This window comes from Trachurus japonicus, chromosome 18 (assembly GCF_045865225.1).
Source record: "Trachurus japonicus isolate A0001 chromosome 18, Traja_1.0".
NCBI classification, from domain to species: domain Eukaryota; kingdom Metazoa; phylum Chordata; class Actinopteri; order Carangiformes; family Carangidae; genus Trachurus; species Trachurus japonicus.
Window position 1 is genome coordinate 28,709,958 of NC_140924.1, and position 22,284 is coordinate 28,732,241.

General features: G+C 43.7%; 2 protein-coding genes across 2 annotated transcripts in view; one reads left to right on the forward strand and one right to left on the reverse strand.

Annotated features, from left to right (window-relative positions):
- hspa12b (heat shock protein family A (Hsp70) member 12B) overlaps positions 1-12,486 on the forward strand; it is a 20,315-nt gene extending 7,829 nt beyond the window's left edge. Inside the window, exons 9-15 of the mRNA XM_085759471.1 lie at positions 968-1,145; positions 6,797-6,883; positions 8,517-8,621; positions 9,825-10,083; positions 10,231-10,334; positions 11,685-11,875; positions 11,956-12,486. Of these exons, the coding sequence (XP_085615597.1) occupies positions 968-1,145; positions 6,797-6,883; positions 8,517-8,621; positions 9,825-10,083; positions 10,231-10,334; positions 11,685-11,875; positions 11,956-12,444 (1,413 nt within the window). The 3' untranslated portion in view covers positions 12,445-12,486. The remainder of the gene's footprint in view (positions 1-967; positions 1,146-6,796; positions 6,884-8,516; positions 8,622-9,824; positions 10,084-10,230; positions 10,335-11,684; positions 11,876-11,955) is intronic.
- A 1,247-nt stretch (positions 12,487-13,733) lies between these two features.
- Positions 13,734-21,547, reverse strand: cct7 (chaperonin containing TCP1, subunit 7 (eta)). The gene is made up of 12 exons (XM_085759473.1): positions 21,509-21,547; positions 19,912-19,995; positions 19,716-19,785; positions 19,524-19,630; positions 19,245-19,423; positions 18,970-19,141; positions 18,415-18,579; positions 18,128-18,316; positions 16,592-16,689; positions 16,353-16,485; positions 15,546-15,752; positions 13,734-14,556 (listed from the first exon to the last, which is right to left on the reverse strand). Exons 1-12 carry the CDS (start codon positions 21,512-21,514, stop codon positions 14,329-14,331), a joined length of 1,638 nt encoding a protein of 545 aa, XP_085615599.1. The 5' UTR covers positions 21,515-21,547; the 3' UTR covers positions 13,734-14,328.
- Between the last annotated feature and the right edge of the window lie 737 nt (positions 21,548-22,284).

Sequence of the window (22,284 nt, forward strand, 5' to 3'; positions counted from 1 at the left end):
AGAAATATTAGTATCTCACATCAGTTTCTCTCTTTTCCACCCTGTACTCCTCCATGTTTATGTTGTCCAGCTGTCCTTCAGCTTGTGTCTTTTTTTCCCATTAGTCTTCTTCTCTTATTATTGTCTCCTCCTCATCATTCTTTGTTAACCTCTGAACCTCGTCCTGCCCTCCATCCCAACCTCATCATCATAAATAATGTCAGTTTACATTTGACAGGATTCTTAATCACAATAATCTATGGTATAATGTAGACTGGAAAACATCTGTACTACTGCTTTAACTACTTTTTGTCTTTCTCTTTGCTATTACTAACTTGTAAACATCTTTTTTTTCTTAACTAAAGATAGAATTTATACTGCTAGCACCTGTATGTTGTGTAGCACTTTGGGCAACCAAGGTTGTTTTTAAATGTGCTATAGAAATAAACTTTGAGTTGAGTTGAGTTGAGAATAGAAAGAACATACACATACAACATGTCACATATTACTGAACTGTAAATTCAACATATTTCCATCTATTCACATAAATTTACACCAGGCATTACTAGTAAGTTAGTAACTCAATAAAACTGTACAACTAAAGAAGTTGTAGCACTCCAATCAATAAAAAAAAAGTTATGTGCAATAAAGTGGAATGACTTGACCGCCTTAAGACAGAACTTGGTCAAAAACATCGTTCCACGAAACAGGTTTGACTGACAACAACCCACAGCTCAGTTACAGTTCAGATTGAACTGTCAAGACCTGTGGTTTGAGTTCTCCTCAAGGACTTGAGACCTTTCAGAACAAACTCAACAAAGAGCTTTTATTACAAAACCAACAAAAATGCTCAAGTCATGGTGGAAGCATTTTCTTGTATGACTAACTTTTTCTCTTGGTCAGTTTTCTCAGTGTCTCTATATAAAAGAGAGAGAGAATAACAGGGCAGTAAAAACTCTGCTTGTAAACGTGTCTTTCTTCTCTTCAGGCTGGTCTGGTGTCCCCTGACTGTCCCGAGCAGCTCCTCATCGCTCTGGAACCAGAGGCTGCTTCCATTTACTGCCGCAAGCTCCGCCTCCACCAAGTGATCGACCTCAGCCTGCAGCCAATCACCAACGGCCTCGACCCGGATGGGACCCGGCCCTTCGACTCCAGCTTCAGACAAGGTAGAGAGAGAGAGAGAGAGAGAGAGAGAGAGAGAGAGAGAAAGTGTGTGTCTCTTTTTGTAGACTTTGTCATTAGCATAAGCATGAAACCACACTGTGTTCCTGGAAATGTTGTTGTTTGATTCCACTTGGGGATTGTGGTCTTTTGAACAGGACAAATCTGTGTGTGTGCGTGCATGCGTGCATGCGTGCGTGTGTGCGTGCGTGCGTGTGTGTGTGTGTGTGTGTATGTGTGTGTGTCAGAGAGTCAGAGAGAGAGAAAGAAAGAGAGCTGAGGGTAAAGATCTGACCTCAGATACTGCTCGTGGTTTTGCCTCAGATGACTTTGCAGTGTGTGTGTGTGTGTGTGTGTGTGTGTGGTTGCACACAGACACATATGACTTTCGACAGGCCATATGTGTGATGTGAGGAAAACATGCACAGTGGGATAAAGAGGGGGAGGATTTCACATTCTGACTAACCAGTCATTCACTACCAAGGTCAATACTGTCTATAGCAAAGATACTATTCAATTAACTTTACGTTGTGTAAAAAAGTACTGAGTCTGTCTCCAGTGTTTGAATAGGTAGCAGAGGTAAAACATCATTATAAAACGGAAAGGAAACGGCGATCTGATTGGTTGCTTCGCGTCGGGCCGAACAACGCCCCTTAGCTGTGGTATAATGAGCATATACCACGGCCTGTCGTGATATATTGCTTAAATATAGCTCAAGTTGGTTTCAACTATATACTTGTATTAGTTTTGTGATGATGCATAAGGAAAGGAATTCTGTTGAGACCATTAAAGGGATAGTTCAACATTTTGGCAAATTGGCCCATTGCCATTATCGCTATAGTCATAGCAGTAGGTTCGTTACCTTCATTTGTCAGTGCAAGCTATTTTTAGATCAGCGGAGCAGAGCCGTGAGCTGCTCAGAGCTACGCTACGGAGGCTAATGGGATTTCTTGGTTTCCCTCATCAAACTCATTAAAGGAGTCATCACCCGGAAATCGCATTTTTCCTTGTTAGAACATGTATACTGGTGTTGGACCTCAGTGGAAACTTGCCTGAAAACCTGGGGTTTGAAAGTGGCTGAGTTTTTTCGTTTGGGCTCTTTGTTTAAGCCAGAGTAGCTCATGAGGCTGCGCACCTCAACATTACGAGATTTTGATTCTGCGCCTACGGTGACGTCACCGTGGCGCCTGCTTTCATAAACACACCTCTCTTCCACCACCCCGACTTCTGCCGCGCCGCCATTACGGGTTGTTTTATTTCCCACTGTAGCGCTGTTATTTTGTCACTTTATTAAGTTTTAATAATTTTTCATGCGAGAAAGTAAGGGTTTAGATCCCCAATGTGCGGTTAGTTTATCCGGATGACGGCTGTTTAAAGTTTTCTCCGCGTTGGGAGAAGTGAGGTGCAGCCAGCTGCAGCCAGCACCAGAGGAGCGGAGGAGTGACTCCTCAACCCGCCTGCAGCGCTCGTTTACCTGGCCGAACGACATCGTCATGCCGCCGAAAGAAACTATCGTTAATTTATTAAGTTTTAATATTTTTTCATGCGAGAAAGTAAGGGTTTAGATCCCCAATGTGCGGTTAGTTTATCCGAATGACGGCTGTTTAGAAGTTAGCTCCGCGTTGGGAGAAGTGAGGTGCAGCCAGCTGCAGCCAGCACCAGAGGAGAGGAGGAGGAGTGACTCCTCAACCCGCCTGCAGTGCTCGTTTAGCCGGCCGATAACAACGTCGTCGTGCCGCCGGAGGAAAGGGTCGTTAATTTATTAAGTTTTAATATTTGTTCATGCGAGAAAGTAAGGGTTTAGATCCACAATGTGCGGTTAGTTTATCCAAATGACGGCTTAGAAGTTTGCTTCGCGTTGGGAGAAGTGAAGCCCCAGCGAGGCAGAGGAGCGGAGAGTGACTCGTCAGCAACCCGCCTGCAGCTGCTCGTTAACCGGTCAAACTACGTTGTCATGCCCGCGGAGGAAACGGTCGTTAATTAACTTACCCGCAGGTTTGTAGAGGTTTACCGCCGACTGGTTAAATTCTTTTTAGGTGATAAACGTTTGTCTCACTGATGAAATCTAACAATTGTGGCAGTCGTATTAGTTTGTTCGAATGAAAAGTGAAGCTTCACACAGAGCAGCAGCATGCACCGGGGCTTTGTAGCCTACGTACAGAAATCACCACATTTGCATCAATAAATACATGTTTTACAATGAACCGATACAATTTTGTTTTATTTTATGAAGTTATAACATGGTTACGGTACATGACAGAGCAGCATAGGTATGCGGTTTCCAATACAGCCTGCATGTAGCCCACAGGGCCAGCCACCATTCCGGCTCTGTCCTCCCTGCGTCCAATCAATGCGCGCCTCATTACATATTAATACATTGAACATCCGGACCAGTCAAAACCTCGCGCCTACTCTCACGAGAGAAAGTTGCCATATGAAAAAGTGTCAGAACAAGCTCTATGTTTGAATTTTTTTTAAAAAAATGTTTCCAATAAGTTTTAAGAACTGATTCAAAGCAATTAAAGGGGGATTGGATACATAAAAAACCAGGTGATGACTCCTTTAAATACACAATCCAACAACTCCAAAACGCTCTGGTGGACAAGTTGTGACCTGCACATTCACCACGCTATGAGATAACAACGGAACGTTACGAGACGAAGCCGTTTTAGAGGGAAATTCGTGCAAAACTGCTGATGCGCGTTGCCTTCAGGGACAGTTTTTCATCAAGCAGTATCTGTATTTACCTCGAAAACAACAACGTCTTGTAACTGCCTTGTAACTTGAGACAAACTGTTTGTAAAAAACGGGCTATACAAATAAAATTGCCTTGCCTTGCCTTGTCTAACGTTCCATTATTATCTCATAGCGTGGTGAATGTGCAGGTCACAACTTGTCCACCAGAGCATTTTGGAGTTGTTGGATTGTGTATTTGATGAGTTTGATGAGGGAAACCAAGAAATCCCATTAGCCTCCATAGCGTAGCTCTGAGCAGCTCACGGCTCTGCTCCGCCGTTCTAAAAATAGCTTACACCGACAAACAAAGGTAACGAACCTACTGCTAAAACTATAGGGATTATGGCAATGGCCAATTTGCCAAAATGTTGAACTATCCCTTTAATGCATATTTCTGTATTGTGGTATTATAGGAATGCATTATATGCTTTGAGATGTATTGTTATTGGTGTACAGTGAAGCTGCATGGAAACAATTGAGCTCCCTGCAAAACGCTGCAGCGAAGGAACAAAGAGCGATTTCAGGCTGTGAAAAAGGAGACCGATGCATAATTCAGCGAGCGAACATGCCGTCCAAAATCCCCTGCACAGGCCCACTTATACATATGCAGCCACTGACACACACACACACACACACACACAAAGACATTCACACGCAAAGACACACACTAAACACAGGATATTGTAATTGGAACAAGGTGCAGTGAGACCATGATCTCACCCGCTCCTGGCCTGTCATTCTCTCTCTCTCCTTCACTCATTTTCATTTCTCTTTCTTTCTTTTCCCTCCATCTTTCTGTTTCTCCCCCTCAACGTTTCTTTTGCCAGGTTGTAACACACACAAATACACACGCAAATACGCATACACTCCTGCGGACATGTTTGCATACACACACGCTTGGCATCATGGTCATGGTTTTTACTATCTTTAGCTTTTCTTCCACCTCATTGCTTCTCCAAAGATAGCACTGGGAGCCATTAAAAAAATCACACACACATACACACACACACACACATGCACACGTACACGTACACCCATGCTCACAAACACACACACATACATTTTCTTTTCTGCTGTTTCATGTAAATGGTTTCCAGACTCGCGTTCCATTCATCACCCCCGTACAAACACGCATACGCATACGCATACGCACTCATACACACACACACACACACACACACACACATGAAATCAAGGTCTGTGTGATTGTGGTGTTCTTAGTTCAGCTTCATTTACAATGTGCACACACACAGACACACACATACGTCATTTGGGGCTTTAACACAACTGTGAGAGAACTTGTTTTCAAGTCAAATACATAATTTTTACAGCAGTTCTTTCTTTTCTTTCTGTCTCTCGTTCTTTCTTTCTTTCTTTCTTTCTTTCTTTCTTTCTTTCTTTCTTCCTGTCACTCCTTTGATCTGAATTTATTTCTCATCTTAAACCCATTACGTCTCATCTCATGCGTTCCCTTGCATGTATATGGTCATATTTGTGTATCTGCTCTGTCAAACAGACTGTCAGGTATGTTCTGTATTTCTGTCAGAAGTGTTTGACTGGTTCTGCTTTTGCTGGCCTCCCTCCATACCCTTAACCTGCCAGTCGAAAGTGTTCTTCATTTCCAACAAATTACTCTTGTCATGCAAAAACACTGTGACTCTCATTTTGGTATGCTTCTCTTGTTTTACTTGGATTGAAAGAGTCTTTGTACTATACGCTGCATATAGTGTCACGACCCTCTGGGTTATGAAACTTGTTTAAACCTTATTATACAGTATACAGTGTGAAAGAAAAGCACTGATCCTCATTAGGATGAAAGTGAGGATGTTTCTGTTTTTGTTTAAGCTAGTGTGTGCATTGAATGTTAAACACAACCTAAAGCGTCCAACGCTCGATTGTTTATACAGAACCCCCCCCCCGTGCAGTCAAAGCAGTGGGAGGTGGTGAAAGGTGGAGATGTCTCTGAGGGCCCAAAGCTGGAGAGACTCCATGAAATTGTTTCATTTTGAAAAGCAGTTCCAACGCAATATTTCAGGGGGTCTTGAATGTCCCACTTGTGCCCCAGGGGCCCAGAAATCCTCACTGTGCCCCTGAAGCCGAAGCTGAAAGACAGAGAAATAGAAAAGGAAAGAAAGATGCATAGATACGATTTCACTTTATGCTCACTTGATTTTAATCATTTTAGTTTGAGTAGAAAATGTGACAGTATAGCAAATGAGGTCACTTTCTTTCAAGATATTATCCTGATGTTGGCTTTGAATCCACTGCTGCTGATTTTTTGGCCACTTGGGGGCAGTAAACACAACATTGCAACACTTAAATCAATAATAGGAAACTTGTTGGCAAATACTTGGGTTTTTCCACACGAAGCAAGCAAAGAACAACATAGAGTTGTGTTTTGGGTCCAAACTAACCTCTGAGTGAATAACCTGTGATCCATTATTAATCTTAAATATTGATTAAAGCCACTTTAAATTCAGAGCTGGAACAGGCAGGAGGAAACAGTTAGCCTGGCTCGCTATAGGAGTTGTATCCTCCGTTATCAGTGGAGTCTTTGTAGTCTTTATGCTAAGCTAAGCTAATAGCCTCCCAGCTCCAAATCCATACCTAATGCAACCAATATTAATCATCTCACGTCCCTGTTGGAAATAAAGCATTTGTTGTCCATGTGATTCCTTTTGTACGTCTTCTATCAATGGGAGCGGACATGTGTTTTCATTGAAAAATCTGTGGATAATCAACTTTTTCATTCCCCATGAAAATACAGAAATGAAGTACATCTGAAAGTGTAATCTAATTAAATGACATAAGTAAATGATCTAGCATGTTGGTGTGCGTGCAACAAAGATCTTATCTGAAAATGTTGTGCACCTGTGTGTATTTAGCCAAGTGTGTGTGTCTCTGTGTGTGTCTATTGCAGCGCGGGAGCAGCTGAGGCGATCCAGACACAGCAGGACCTTCCTGGTGGAGAGTGGAACCGGAGAGCTGTGGTCAGAGCTGCAGACTGGTAAGGTCGTGTGTGTGCGTGTGCATGTGTGTAAGAGAAACAGAGAGACCCCACATGTCGGAGATACTGATGACTTTGACCTTTAACCCCACCAGGCTGACACGCCTCCGTTCACATTTCCTCCCTGTGCATCACCTCCTCTTTCTCCCTCATTCACTGGGTTTTTATCAACTTTGTTCTGGTCACTTTGACCCCTGATCTACAGTGACCACTGATGCGTTCAAAAAACAATCCACATTTTTGTTAAACAGCCAGTTGCATCTTGCCTTATGCCTTAAACACATCATAACCAACACACCACACTTTACTTTATGGCAGAGTCATACAGAACAGTGTTATCATGGAGTATTTCACTAAAATGTATACAATTTTATAATAAGTAAAAGTAGGTTAGTAATAAACTAACACTTTTTAAGGATGTATTAAGTATATTTGTCATTCTGGGTTTCACTGGTGACTTGATACCTGGATCTTTAAATTAAGCAAAATCAATTCTAAAATTTGTTTCCGTTCCAGTATTGCTTTAAATCAAACATGGCTTCCTGTAATCTAGAGATGTGTAGGCAGGGTGCTGCTTCAAAATAAGATTCAACACACAGAGCAGCAACTGGCTCTGATTGGCTCCTGCAAAAAAAAAAGATCAACCAGACCTCTAGCTAAAGCTCTTATAAAACTAAAGCAACTCAGGGTCCACTTTTCCAAAGATTTTCAACCTCCATGGCATCTGAGCAATGAGAATACATTACATTTTGGTTGAAAGCTCTGGAAAAGACTCCCCAGTGCTCCTGTCATAAGGCTCCATAAGAGAATGAAGTCATAATCTTTTGAGAAAGTTGATTTTTACAAGAAAAGCCTGTGAAATTGTCATACAATAAAATCTATTTCAAGTAATAACATTTACTCAGTCACGTTCTGCACAACCAAACACAACAATTTCACAACCATAACATTTCCCCTCAGAGATGAGAAGTTCCTGACAAGAGACAATCAAACTCATCTTGTCTGTTTGCTGCGTTTGCACACAGTCTTTTCTTTCTCCTGAATACATGACAAAAATCTGAAGAGCCACGCGTCCCTGCTGACCCTTTCTGCTCCCTTTCCTGTCCACACACACACACAGGAAGGACCCAGCCCATGGGACTCTCTGCCTCTGCACTGCAAATAAATGAAAGCAGTAGAAGTCCTGTTTTATTCCTCTTCTCTTCCACTTTCTTCTCTCATCCCTCTTTGTATCTTTTGTATTTGTTCATTTATTCCTCACAGTCTTTATTTTTCTCACTCACTTTTATATCCTATGTGTTGCTCTCCTACAGTATGTTTTGCACTCATCTGCTCAGGGTGTGGTCGGCTGTACCAGGGTCAGACCAGCCTGTGCTGCTGATCATATCATACACAAACACACACTCACAGAGGGAGTGCAGTAATTACTGATGCCTGAAGGTTGTTTATATTGCGAGACTCCGCTGGTCAAAGAGTTTCAGGAGAAACACACACACACACACACACACACAGGAAACATTCCACAGAAATGAAGATACTTTAACCTTGGCAATGCCTTTAAACTGATTAGCTTTATCAAGATCAACAGACTTTATTAAATACCACAGTGTGTATTTGTGCCCTCTGTGTGTAGGTGACAGGTATATTGTTGCAGACTGCGGAGGAGGAACAGTTGACCTGACTGTCCATCAGATCGAGCAGCCGCAGGGAACGCTGAAGGAGCTCTACAAGGCTTCAGGTACGGTTTCTTTAAAGTCCGCCTAAACCAAAAATTGACTTTTTGAAATTATTAACATGTCAATGTAGTGTTTGGGTTCTGCTACAACACATTTCAGCAGCAAAGTTGCCAGTGCAGCCACAACTGAGTATTTTAGATTTGAAAATGCAGTTTCAAAGCCAGAGTCTGAAAAAGTTGGATTCAGTTTTTCAGCAAACAGTCGAGATTAATACGTCACAATCAAATTTGTTTAGCATCTCATTTGTTGTTCACTGTGATGTGATCTACTTACACAGCTAGATGTTCAAGCATGTTATCAGGAGTTGCCGTGGCCCAGAGGTTTAGTCACTGCCTTGAAAGTGGGAGACCAGGGTACAAAGCTTGTGTTTTGACTTCGCTCCTCCGTCTCTCCTGCCCCGTTAACGTGCACCGCCATTACTTAGCAACACGGTGGCGGTGGGCGGGCGCGAGTCATGACCAAGGGGGCAGTTGTCGGTCTGAGAAGTGAAGCTCACTTCCGCGTTCAAAAAACTGCAATCCCCTCGGCTGCCTCTGGGGGCTGGTGTCAGAAGGGAGCATTCTCCATAGACCCCCATGTTAAAATCGCCGACTTTACATCCTCAATAAACATGTTAGCCTGGTGTCAGAACGTTTTTTGGTCTCAATCGATAGTTTCTACCCCCGCACACACTCTGAGGGGGTGAATTTTTTTTTAACTCTACAGTTTTACTGTTATTAGGTTAAAACTCTGGCCAATTAGGGCACGGAAACGTTGAGTGACAGGTCCAGAGCAGTCCGGAGACTGCTTTGAGGCCAGTGGGCGGGTTCTCGGCCGGCCAATCCAACATGGCCCTGTTCAGGCCGCCATATTTGAGTCACAAGAACGACTCCCCAAAACCAATGGGTGACGTCACGGATGCTACGTCCATTCTTTTTACAGTCTATGGTCATGATGCATTTGCATACTCATGAATATTCATAGAATCTTGATTTTTCAATGAGGGAGTAATAGTAGTAGTAACCTGTTTTTAGCCTATTTGGGAGCTTTTTTAAACAACTTTTTTGTGGGAAAGCAATTTTAATCAAAAAATAGCCATAGCAGAGCATTTTTACAAATTTTAAAATGCCTCTTTAGGGGGACTTTAAGATGTTTTCAAACACAACATTTACAGCAGTTCCCAAAGCTGTGCTCTCTCTCTCTCTCTGTCTCTGTCTCTGTCCCAGGCGGTCCATACGGGGCCGTCGGCGTAGATCTGGCCTTCGAAGCCATGCTGTGTCAGATCTTTGGCGAGGACTTCATCCAGAGCTTCAAAGCCAAGCGTCCGGCGGCCTGGGTGGACCTCACCATCGCATTCGAGGCGAGGAAGCGGACGGCGGCGCCGGGCAGGGCCAACGCCCTCAACATCTCCCTGCCCTTCTCTTTCATTGATTACTACAAGAGGCACCGAGGACAGAGCGTGGAGGCCGCCCTGAGGAGGAGCAAGTGAGTGTTGGCTGAAGGAATGTGGTGTGTGTTTGTATGTGTGTGTGTGTGTGTGTGTCCACTGGAGTGATGATAGATGAGTGTGTGAGCCAAAGGTTTTAACAATGGAGTGATTTTGTCCATCTGTCCTCTGTGTGTGTGTGTCAGTATGAACATAGTGAAGTGGTCGTCCCAGGGGATGCTGCGACTGACACAGGAGGCCATGAACGAGCTCTTCCAGCCCACCATCGTCAATATCGTCAAACACATTGGTGAGAAACACACAAGAACCAACACCACCTCAAAATGAAAACTTCATGATTCATGACAGAGTTTATGAAAGACATGCCAACATTTTGGTTTAAAACATAAAAGAAGCTGTGCAGTTCGTCATACTTACAGCTCCCTGCTACTAGTCTTACTGCTGTGTGGTGTTGGCCGTGTCGCGTAGAGTTGGATTTTAGGGCTTTTGTTGTTGAAATTGTGCCATTATTTTTTTTAGACTTTATTTATTTGCACATATGAAATAGAACAAAACATTTACTTATCTCTCTTACTAGTGAGAAAGATACGAAAAGAAAAAAAAAGTGCAGGTGAGGTCTGAAACCCGAAAGGCTTTATAACATGACCTCACCTTGACCTAACAAATAATTGAAACACAGTAAAGAAATAATAACAAACAATAAATAATCACATAGCTACCTTGTGCAAGGTAAATAACAAAATTAAAATTAAAATTAAATAAAAAAGAAAAGAAAAGAAAAGAAAAGAAATAAAGATAAGGGAAGATTCATCATGACACTTAATTATTTTAACACCAAAGTCCTTTCATACAGGGTTAAAGGAGCCATTGCTACATAGCCTGTGTTAGCCTGTGTTAGCATTTAGCTGTTTACCCCCCCCCCCATCACTTTTCATCAGTGACTCACTGTAGCCTCCAATCTGCCCCGAAGATACAGCACTGCTCACAAGCTCTTGTAAATACAACGATGTCCAGAGTCACCAAGGCCCAACAGTAGTAAAAGCTAACAATTAACATCTTTAATTGAAAAAAAAAGGTGGATCAGTGCAGCTTTAAGTTACAGAGGAGGGTACAGTATTTGTTTTCTGTCCAAAGCCACAGTAAAAGCAGAACTGTCTTGTTCGTTGGTAAATGTGTGTGTAAATGATAGGAAAGGACACAAATACAGTGAAGTGCAGTTCTTATTTACAGCTTTGACAAATATAACAAGCCTTGGTCATAATGGTTTTAGAAAGTATCATGTTCTAGTTGAGAGTGACCTCATTTCTTTGAGGCTTGTCCAGACAGATGGCAGAAAATTGAGAGTGTCTGTTTTAAATCAGTCACATTCCAGCGGTATATCCAAAACCATGGACTGGTTCTCCAGCATTTACTGTAGCCTTGCTGGTTTTCACTACACATGGGGCCAAAAGAACTGAAAGAATACCAAGTGTAGCCGATAGACTGGAAGTAGAAATCAATATTCCCTCAAGTCATGAAACTTTCAGAATCGTAGTACACCGACTGTACCACTGTGTTTTCTTTCCACATGAACCCAAACACTTTGCTCGTATAAAGTCCAACAAAGTGAACATCTTCTTTCCTCCATCTCCCTCTACAGAGGAGCTGATGGCAAAGCCAGAGGTGCGTGGTGTTCGCTTCCTCTTCCTGGTCGGAGGCTTTGCAGAGTCACCCATGCTGCAGAAAGCCGTCCAGAAGGCCCTGGGCCGGACGTGTCGTATCATCATCCCCCATGACGTTGGACTGACCATCCTGAAGGGTGCCGTGCTCTTTGGGTTGGACCCCACCGTGGTGAGGGCCCCGGATTAGCTTAGCTAGAGCAGGAGTACTGTAGCTCTTCAACACACCATCTAACAATCTCTTCCTAACAGGTCCGAGTTCGCCGTTGCCCCTTGACCTACGGCGTTGGTGTGTTGAACCGGTTTGTGGAAGGGCGCCACCCTCGAGATAAACTCCTTATCAAGGACGGCCGAGAGTGGTGCACCGACATCCTCGACCGTTTCGTCTTCGTGGACCAGTCGGTGGCCCTGGGCGAGGTGGTGAGGCGCAGCTACACCCCCGCTCGCCTGGGCCAGCGGAAAATCATCATCAACATCTACTGCAGCGTGACGGACGACGTCACGTACATCTCCGACCCCGGCGTCAGGAAATGCGGGACGATAACGTTAGACCTGCCGGAACCTTTACCACTACCGGGAGCGGTGGGGGGAGCCGGGGCCGGAGGAGGAGGAGGAGCAGCCCCGGAGAGGAGGGAGATCAGAGCCACCATGCAGTTCGGAGACACCGAGATCAAAGTCACAGCCGTTGACGTCATGTCTAACCGCTCCGTCCGGGCTTCCATAGACTTCCTGTCTAACTGAGGAGGAGCAGGAAGTGGAGTCGAGGATTTGAAAACACAGAAATAACTGATTCCAAGAATGATAATCTGAGAAAAAAAAAAACGGTACTTTGGGAGTGGGGCCCAAATATTTGGGGAAGAACAGGAGGTTTGATTTCATAGAAGGCCTCAAAATCCAAACATTCAGGATTTATACTTTTATTAGCGCCTAGAAAATCATGAAAGTCCTTAACAGATTCTATATTCTGCTCAATGGTAGGGTGCCACTCTCTGCATGGAAAAGAAATTTGTCTGGCTTCAGTGGAGAGTTTGTCATGTCACATTAATGCTGTCACAGGAATTTCCTGCCCCAGGAAATATTCTGGTAACCCTTGTGTGAAACCAAATGTATGCTGAAGGCCAAGTACAAATGTGTAGTGCAGAGAGACAAGCAGGTACCGTTCAAACTTGTCTGAGGAGTCATTTCAAATTATTATGTGGAGAGACTCCAGTAAACTACCTAGAGTGAGACTCACTCATGTATGATGCTAAACATAAATAATGTTGCCTTTCCCTTTATAAATCATGATACCTCGTTTAAATCATATTTCAACGTTCATGTATGGTATTTATCTGGACTGCAGATGTTTCTCCAGTGATCGTGCACCACCTAGTGGTGAAAAGACTGAACTACTCACTGAAATTGTACTTTGGTATTTGAACACCGTGGCATTATTACAAACTGTGGATTTATGAACCTACATTCATGTCTCAAAGATGGTTCAGCTTTTGCATTGTGGGCAAAGCTGAACAGTTTGGACATGGTTTTTAATAAGGGCTACAAGCTTTAACTGTACAACAGTCACTCTAACATATCTCAAATGTTTCAAACCCTGTTGCAAGATTAAAGCTGTATCATTGGTTTATTTTGGACCAATTAGGGTCAATGGATCAAGCTGTAAATGCATCACCCAACAGGTGCTGATCAGCAGTTGGGTTGATATGCAACACCTTCCTCATTACAATTACTGACCTAGACTAAAATATTGATTTACTTTTCACCTATCACATCCAAGTCTGTGACTGAACTCTCTGTGTATACTGTATTAAACTGTATCTATGTTCAGGTATAAAGTAAAAAACAACAAAAAAAACAACTGAGCCAGTGTCATGTTCAACACTTTGAATCTTGTTTTTTTCCATCCTGATCTCAATTCATTTGACCCATTTAACCACTTCTAATACAGCTGTCTGTAGCAGTGATCACTGTATTATGCATGCAGTCTACCTGGGATGAGGGCATTGACACTACAAGGAAAAACAGTAAACATGTTGTGATTTCAGCTGTGAATTTATTGATAAGAATGGTCCAATAAATAGTTTCACACAGCAAAACCAATGACCGATGGTTCAGAACTGCTCAACATCCTGTCAGTGCTTCACTGCCCATGTCACATAGTTTGTCACGTAACAGAAAAAAAAACAGATTAGAAATGACGGATCCTTGGGGTCAGAGAGGGGGAGCTGACCCTGAGGGGACAGGAGTGTGGGGTGGAGGGGGGTTGATCCCATTTTTCTTGTATTTCAGAATCATTTCTCAGCTAAACGGTCACAGGTGGAGCGATACAGTGCATGAAATTTTAAACAGACGTTAGCAAGTCGAAGCTTCAGTAAGAAAAAAACAGACAACATGAGAAACGGTGGCCATCTTTGACAAAGTCCAAAGAACGTGTCTTGAAATTACTAGACAAACTTTTTTCTCCCCCCCGTTTGTTTCACTGCACCTGCCATTTGTAATGTGAAACCTCATTTTATCTAGAGTTTACATCTAAATCCAGGCCATGTCGAGACACATTCAAATCAATAACGTGATCTGCGTTTAGATTGTAAAGCCTGTTTAAAATGGGGGTGTGGTTCCTGCTTCCTCTTAGTGAGCATGGGGTCTGCCGCGGCCTCGGCCCCTGCCGCCGCCCGGGGGTCCGTCCACGGAGCTGCGGGGGTTTTTGATGGTCTCGTCCACCGACAGGATGAGGCAGGCTGCTTCCGAAGCCGCCGTCAGGGCGTTGATGCGCACGATGGACGGTTCCCACACGCAGGAGGCGAAGTTGTCTGCGATGTCCTCGCTGTTGATGTCCACGCCGTACCACATGCCGCCCTGCAGAGAGTCAAGGGGGATGAGGTATATGCTTAAAACTGAAGGCCATAAAAGTGCCCCATGAAACTGCTTAAAGGGATAGTTCAACATTTTGGCAAATTGGCCCATAGCCATAATCCCTATAGTCATATAGGTTTGTTACCTTTAATGGGCTCTATGCACAGCTCCACTACTTCCTGAATTTAAGGCAGCTCCCTTATTTCCTGTCTTACATTATTGGACAAACTGATTAATCCAGGTGTGTCTGACTAGTCACAATGGTCAGACACACCTGGATTAATCAGTTTGTCCAATAATGTAAGACAGGAAATAAAGGAGCTTCCTTAAATTCAGGAAGAAGTGGAGCTGTGCATAGAGCCCATTGTCAGTGCATGCTGTTTTTAGAACAGCGGAGCAGAGCCGTGAGCTGCTCAGAGCTACGCTACGGAGGCTCATGGGATTTCTTGGTTTCCCTCATCAAACTCATCAAATACACAATCCAACAACTCCAAAACGCTCTGGTGGACAAGTTGTGACCTGCACATTCACCACGCTATGAGATACTAACGGAACGTTACAAGACAGAGTCGTTTTAGAGGTAAATTCATGCAAAACCGCTGACGCGCCTTACCGTCAGGGCCAGTCTTTCAGCAAACAGTCTCTGTATTTGCCTCTAAAACAACTCTGTCTGCTAACGTTCCATTATTATCTCATAGCGTGGTGAATGTGCAGGTCACAACTTGTCCACCAGAGCGTTTTGGAGTTGTTTGATGAGGGAAACCAAGAAATCTTATTAGCCTCCGTAGCGTAGCTCTGAGCAGCTCACGACTCTGCTCCGCCTTTCTAAAAATAGCTTGCACCAACAATTAAAGGTAACAAACCTTCTGCTATGACTATAGGGATTATGGCAATGGGCCAATTTGCCAAAATGTTTAACTATCCCTTTAAAACTGAAGGCCATAAAAGTGCCTCATCAAACTGCTTAACTTCAGAGTGTCTTCACTTCCTACCTGTGCGTGTTTGGCGCGCAGTTTGTTCAGGATGTTGGTGGCGTCGAAGCCGGCGTTGTCACACAGCTGTCTGGGGATGATCTCCAGGGCCTTGGCGTACGCGCCGATCAACAGCTGCTGTTTTCCAGGGATGGTCCTGGAATAATCCCGCAGGTACTTGGACAGCTCCATCTCTATGGCGCCTCCACCCGCTACGACGGAGTCATTCTGGAGGCAGTCATCAAATTTAGTCAGTTTGTTGCTCTCAGTTCATTTAAAACCAAACAATCAAAACAAGTGACACGATTTACAGCCTTGTCTGACCCAAATTCTGTGTCACGTTGATCAAAATTTTAACAGGTTTGGGGGAAATCTTAATTTCTGTGTCTCATCCTTCTTCTTCCAGGTTCTTGAATGACATTCCTGGTTGTCTACTTCTGACATAAAATGACTCCATGTAACATGTACAATACACATGGAAAACTTGACATTATAGCTGCATACAGCATGATGGAGCACTGGCTCTACCCTTAAAAACTCAGGCTGGCCAAAGAACAAGGATTCCCATACTGGACATAATTGGCCTATTTTATTACTGTGTTCAACATAGTAATATGTTTTATTCTTCCTCATTAATACATTTAGAATCAAGATTGGAAGAATGACCAAATGGGAAATAAATCAAACCATTCCAGACTGAACAACCTGCAGATCACTTCTGTATAATCCCACCACTGATATTTCACATGACTACATCTTTACAGACCCTCCATGTCCTGTGGGTAGAACGTGCAGTAATACAGTGTTCAATATATCATGTCCACTGACCTTGATGGCTCTGCGTACGATCATGATGGCATCATGCAGCGATCGTTCCGTCTCCTCTGTGAACTGCTCGGCCCCGCCCCTCAGGATGATGGTGCAGGTCTTGGCCTTGGGGCAGCCTTTGAAGAAGTTATACCTGAGGACACAGACAAGACGGGTGTGAGCTGTGAGCTGTGAGCTGGAGCGGAGGGATTCATAGTTCACATTAGAAAGGGCACAGACTGTGAACGTGCTCCTCCTACCTCTCTCCTCCAACCTGGACCTCCTCAAAGAGTTCACACTGTCCCAGGACGTCTTCTGTCATGGCTCCCACTGAGGTCTGGATGGAGCCGCCGCAGGCCTGCAGGTCACATTACACACACTCAGTCAGTTAAATCAACATCATCATCAAATGACTTCTACATCAGTTCCCAACTAAAATGACTTGTACTTGAAAGTGTGAAAGTGTATTCCAACACACAGTCTAATGGCCCTTTTCCTCTAGCACTGCTTGGCTCGGCTCGCTTTTCTTCTAGGGATAGTACCTGCTGCTTCATTTGGCAACACCTCGGCAGAGGTTCCAAGCGAGTCGAGCCCATAGAGAGCGGAAGCGGAAGCAGGAAGTAATGTTGCCATGGGACCTCAACTCGGAAAAAGTCTCCATGTAAATGAACGGGTGTCAAAGTTTTATTTTGTGATCCGATTGAATTATGCCATGAGAAAAAGATATGACCTCTACCTGTTTAAAACATCACGTTTCATGCCGAGAAATCAGCAGTTTATCATAAAACGGCAACAGAAGAATGTATTTTGTGTGAAGACCGCTCTACGGACTACAGATCTGGTGTCCCACAAAAAATACGTCACCAACTGACACGGGAAAGGGCGGCATTTGTTGTTTGACGTCACGTACGCAACTTGTAGTCTTTCTGGTTACAGATTCTTCTGAATTTTATTTTAAAATAGTTTTACAACAAACTGCTGATTTCTCGGCATGAAACGTGATGTTTTAAACAGGTAGAGGTCATGTTTTTTTCTCATGGCACAATTAATTCGGATCACGAAATAAAACTTTGACTCCCGTTCACTTACATGGAGGCTTTTTCCGAGTTGAGGTCCCATGGTGACCGTTACTTCCTGCTTCCGCTTAGGCTCTCTATTCTAAAATGTGATGTCAACCAATGGGCTCTATGCACAGCTCCACTACTTCCTGAAATAAGCCAGCTCGTTTATTTCCTGTCTTACATTATTGGACCAATTGATTAATCCAGGTGTGTCTGTCCATTGTTGTGAGGTCAGACACACCTGGATTAATCAATTGGTCCAATAATGTAAGACAGGAAATAAACGAGCTGGCTTATTTCAGGAAGTAGTGGAGCTGTGCATAAAGCCCATTGCCGCCCGCTGATTAGCCAGAGCATTGTCCGTGGAAGAGTTGCGCGCGTGATGTCCAACATGAGAATCAAACCCGCTATTTTTAAACACAGCAACAGTGCCCACTGGTCTGGACTGAGACTGTTGTTATTCTTTCACGTGACTTATATGGCTGTTTAGCGGAAAACCACACCGGTCCGTTAGTATGGTGCAGACAAGTCAGTTTGGAGCTGACGAGAGGATCGAAAAAAGAGCAAGATGATGCTGTAGCAGCTGTGATAAGATGAAAAGAGCCATAAGAAGGTACTAATCACACTGAATGATAATACATTTAGAAAAACTGCCTATTATGCACCAATTTAGTTGGACTTGGAGCAAACACAGATTATTTGTATCAGGCTGAACATGTATGTGTAGGAGCCTACCATCATGGTCCTCCTCAGGTCCTCCTCCTGCACTCTGCCAGCACAGAACAGGTCTCTGTCGGCGAAGTACTGGGTGGCCACATCACCGATTGGCAACTTGGACAGAACCACCTTGGCTCCTGACTTGTAGATCTTCTCCAGTTTGTCGTACAGGATGTTCCACTCTGCATCGACGATGGCCTGGTAGTCCTGCAGACACACACACAGACATGCGGGGACAACAGTGAGGTATGTGATGCCGTGCAGCCTTTCAGGTGGTCGTGTCTGATGCTGTGCTGCAGTCTCACCTCCACATTTTTCACGCGGACTTCGGCGTTGTCCTTCTCGGCCTTCAGCTCCAGCTCCACGTTGAGGAGTGCGATCTTTGGATTCTCGTAGCGTTTGGGCTGCATCTCAAAGCCGGCGTAGGAGAAGGTCTTCTTGAACGCAACCCCAGAGATCAACTGGGAATCCTGGACGGACGCATTACAGAGAACTTGGCATGAGCAACAAAAAAGTCTTTTCTCTTTTTAAAGGGATACTTCACCCAAAATCGATAATTCACAAATTTTTTCCAAACAACTTTTTCATGTGGCAGCTTCAGGACACTTAGGTCAGTACGGAGGTATTTGGATGTTTCAAAGTGTGTGTTTTGGACGACTCAAAAGTGAACACTATCCGCCGCCATAATATGAAAATCCCCCTCTGAAACTCCAAAAGCGTTTTGATAACTCTGAACATTCTCCAAACCCTTCCTTGGCATGACGGTGAGTAGAAATTAGTGAATTATTGATTTTGGGTGAAGTATCCCTTTAATTTTCATCAAGAGTCATGTCACAGAGTGCTGAGCTCATGACACCCACCTCAAGGCCTCCTCCCTGCACTTTCTTGATGCCGATCATCTTCAGAGACAGCAGCTCCTCCAGAGACATGACGGCGTCCACCACCATCTTGGAGAAGAAACCCTTCTGGCCGGCGATGAGCTTGGAGTTCATGGCTGTGGCCGCACACTTCTCCAACAACTCCCTCTGCTCCCTGAGAGGAGAGAAGCACATGGGAAAATGTTTCTCCTGCTACTAGACGCAGTTTAAGTGACGATTAAACCTCAAACACTAGACGGCTGAGACCGAGCACTCACTGCTTGTCATCTTTCTTCACAGGGATGGCGATTTCCTTGATCTTGCTAACTGCGAGGTGGGTGGCGGTGCGGAAAGCTCTGATGATGGTCTGAGGGTGGAGACCCTCCTCCACGTACGGCTTCAACTGCTTCAGGAACTCGGCGGCCAGGAGGGTGACGGAGGTGGTGCCGTCCCCGACCTGCAGATGATGCCAAGGAAATCAGTGTGAATAAATGGAAAAAAATGTATTTGTATGTGTGTGAGACAGAAACACACACACACACACACACACACGTTACCTCAGCATCCTGGGAACGGGCGATGTCCACCAGGGTCTTGGCAGCGGGGTGAACCACATCCAACAGTTTCAGGATGGTGGCTCCATCATTAGAGATGGTGGCTTTACCTGGAAAACAGAACATTCACACATTTTAGATAAAGGACAACTGTAGACCAATGAGTCCCATTCATTATTAAACCCTCTCTCTGACCTCTGCCATCCACCATCAGTTTGTCCATCCCTCTGGGCCCCAGGGTGGTCCTGACAGCCTCAGAAATCACCTGTGTGGGAAGGAAGAGAAGCAGGTAGAATTAGAAAGATATCCTCAGAGAGTTTTTTTTTTAAAAATGCCACTAACAGGAAATAAATATTCAAGCAATTAATGAGAAAATGGATAGTTTTCCAACCTGGCAGGCATTGATGTTACTGATGAGCTGGGGAATGCCCTGAGACGTGTCTGTCCCCTCCTTCAGCAGGATAACCGGTGTGGGCTGGATAGAGAGATGGATGGAGGCAAAGAAGGGGAGTGGGAGGGAACGACACAAAACAAGGAGAGAGAGATGAAAAGGAAGTTGAGAAAATCAGAGGAACACAGCTCATGTTAGAAACTGTGATAATTACACCATCTTGGCTGAAAACAAGCCAGACCTGCTCTCATGGGTAACCTATGGTCTTTTCTATTTTGTGTGTGGACTTTTAACCTTGATGTGAATCGGGGCTTATTTTTTTGTGTAATATTTCTATGTGTTTTTTCCATGTGTCATGGTGTATTATCTGTATGTTTGATGAAATTTAGCAATTGTGCCAACTCCGGCATATTTATGTTGATGCTTTTTGCTGATATGTTGATTAATGTGCATTGTCCTAATCAAATAAATGAATAAATGAATGAAGTTGGAGTTTCTGTGTGAACAACAGAGATATAAAGTACAGATGATGAAAATATTGTGTGTATTTTAAGAGTACTACATCACAGTCCAGCTATGTTTCAGTGTAACATCATGTGTTATGTCAAACTTAACACCAGGAAAAACTGGGAACACAAACTATGACTGATTCTCAAGATCCTTCAACACAGGAGACTGATATTTTACCATAATGTGCAATCACAATATTAACAGTCACACTGTCAGGATGCTGACTTCAGGTGCATCACTGAGTCTTTCCCAACCTCTGACCTAAAATGGTAAAAGCCGCTCATGCTCAGTCTACTGCTGTAGCTGCAGGGTGTGATGGCTTTGTTAGCCCCTGTCTAGCAGCCTGTCTGTCTTGTTGACAGTGAAGCTGCTGCCTGCAGCAGACCACCTGTCACTGCTCCTAATCAAAGACTTAATACTCATCAGTACGGAAGGATCTCGCAGATCTCTGCTCGTGACAGTGACACTTCATTAACTCCTGTGTTCACCAGGCCTTTGTCTATGACTGTGCATCATCCAGGAGCCACAAGATGCTCAGTCTGGTACCAAACAGACACCGAAACAACCATAACGACTACTCACAGGCAACAGACATGTCCAGACTCAGAGCAGCTCTTTGCTCTTTACAGTAACGTAAAACATAACTGTTTCACATGCAGCCGTTCATACAAAGAGTTTAACCAGACCAGAGCTAACTCATCTACATGCTAACACTACTAAAACAACAGGCGCTGCCCAGATGTACGACATGAAAATACATTAAATAGTCCTTAAAATATAAGTTCAAACAGTGACCAGACCAAAAGGGTTTCTTTAATACACAATAATCCCTAACATGTCAGCTAGCATCACCGTTAGCATCGTATACGCCCATTGATGCCGGGTAGCTAATCCTGCGATGCTAACGCAGTCTGGCTAACAATTAAATCTTTCTAAACATCATCTTCACAAAATAACGTCTTCCCTAGTCTGCCGACGGACAGTCAGTTACACGGAGCACAGGTTAAAGGCAGATGTCGGCTAATAAACTGCACGATGGCCGCGGATTGTAAGTTTGAGTGTGGAGCATGAATGCTAACTCACTCACCATCATCTTTGCAGTTTGTTCGAGAAGCTTTCCACCGGCGACTCTACCCACAATGCCTTTCGAAAGAGACGGCCGCGAGGGGTGCGTTCAAGAACATGCTGCAAGATTTGGTCAGGGATTTTTAGATTTTCTGAATAAATACAATTATGGAGGCATATGTGCTCAATAATAAATTATGAAACATATTATAATATGTACGAAATGTGTTTTAACTAACTAGTCGTATGTTTTATCTACTCATTTCATCATGGTATTGATATTGATAGATAACTGGTTTTGTTTGCTGATGTATTCTTTCTGTCTTTATCTTATATTTTCCGTTTGTTCTGTTTCAGTTTGTTTGTCAAATGACATGTAATATGTTTGTTTATGTTATCATCACACTCATGCACAGAGATCATGTGACAGTTTCCATGCTATTAACATGACAGTGAATATGCAATCTGTGTCTTTGCATGCTGTGCTGCAAAACAAACAACGTGCAGAGACAATTTGCATTTCTTCCAATACAATGATCCACCTGTGCTGTGTATTTCTACTGCATGAGAGAAGTTTTGTATAACAGAGCAACTACTCTTTTTGTATTGAAACACAGGACACTTCAGATTTCTATTTCTCAGTAAGGTTTATTTCACATCATTACAGTAAAGTCAAGTTACAGCAAGATGTTTTAAAATCAGAATGTTTAAAATGCCTACTGCCAAACAGAAAAAAGAAAAGCAGCAGCATTTCCAGCTTTACAACATTAAGGCCTCTCATATTCATAGTTAGGCTAT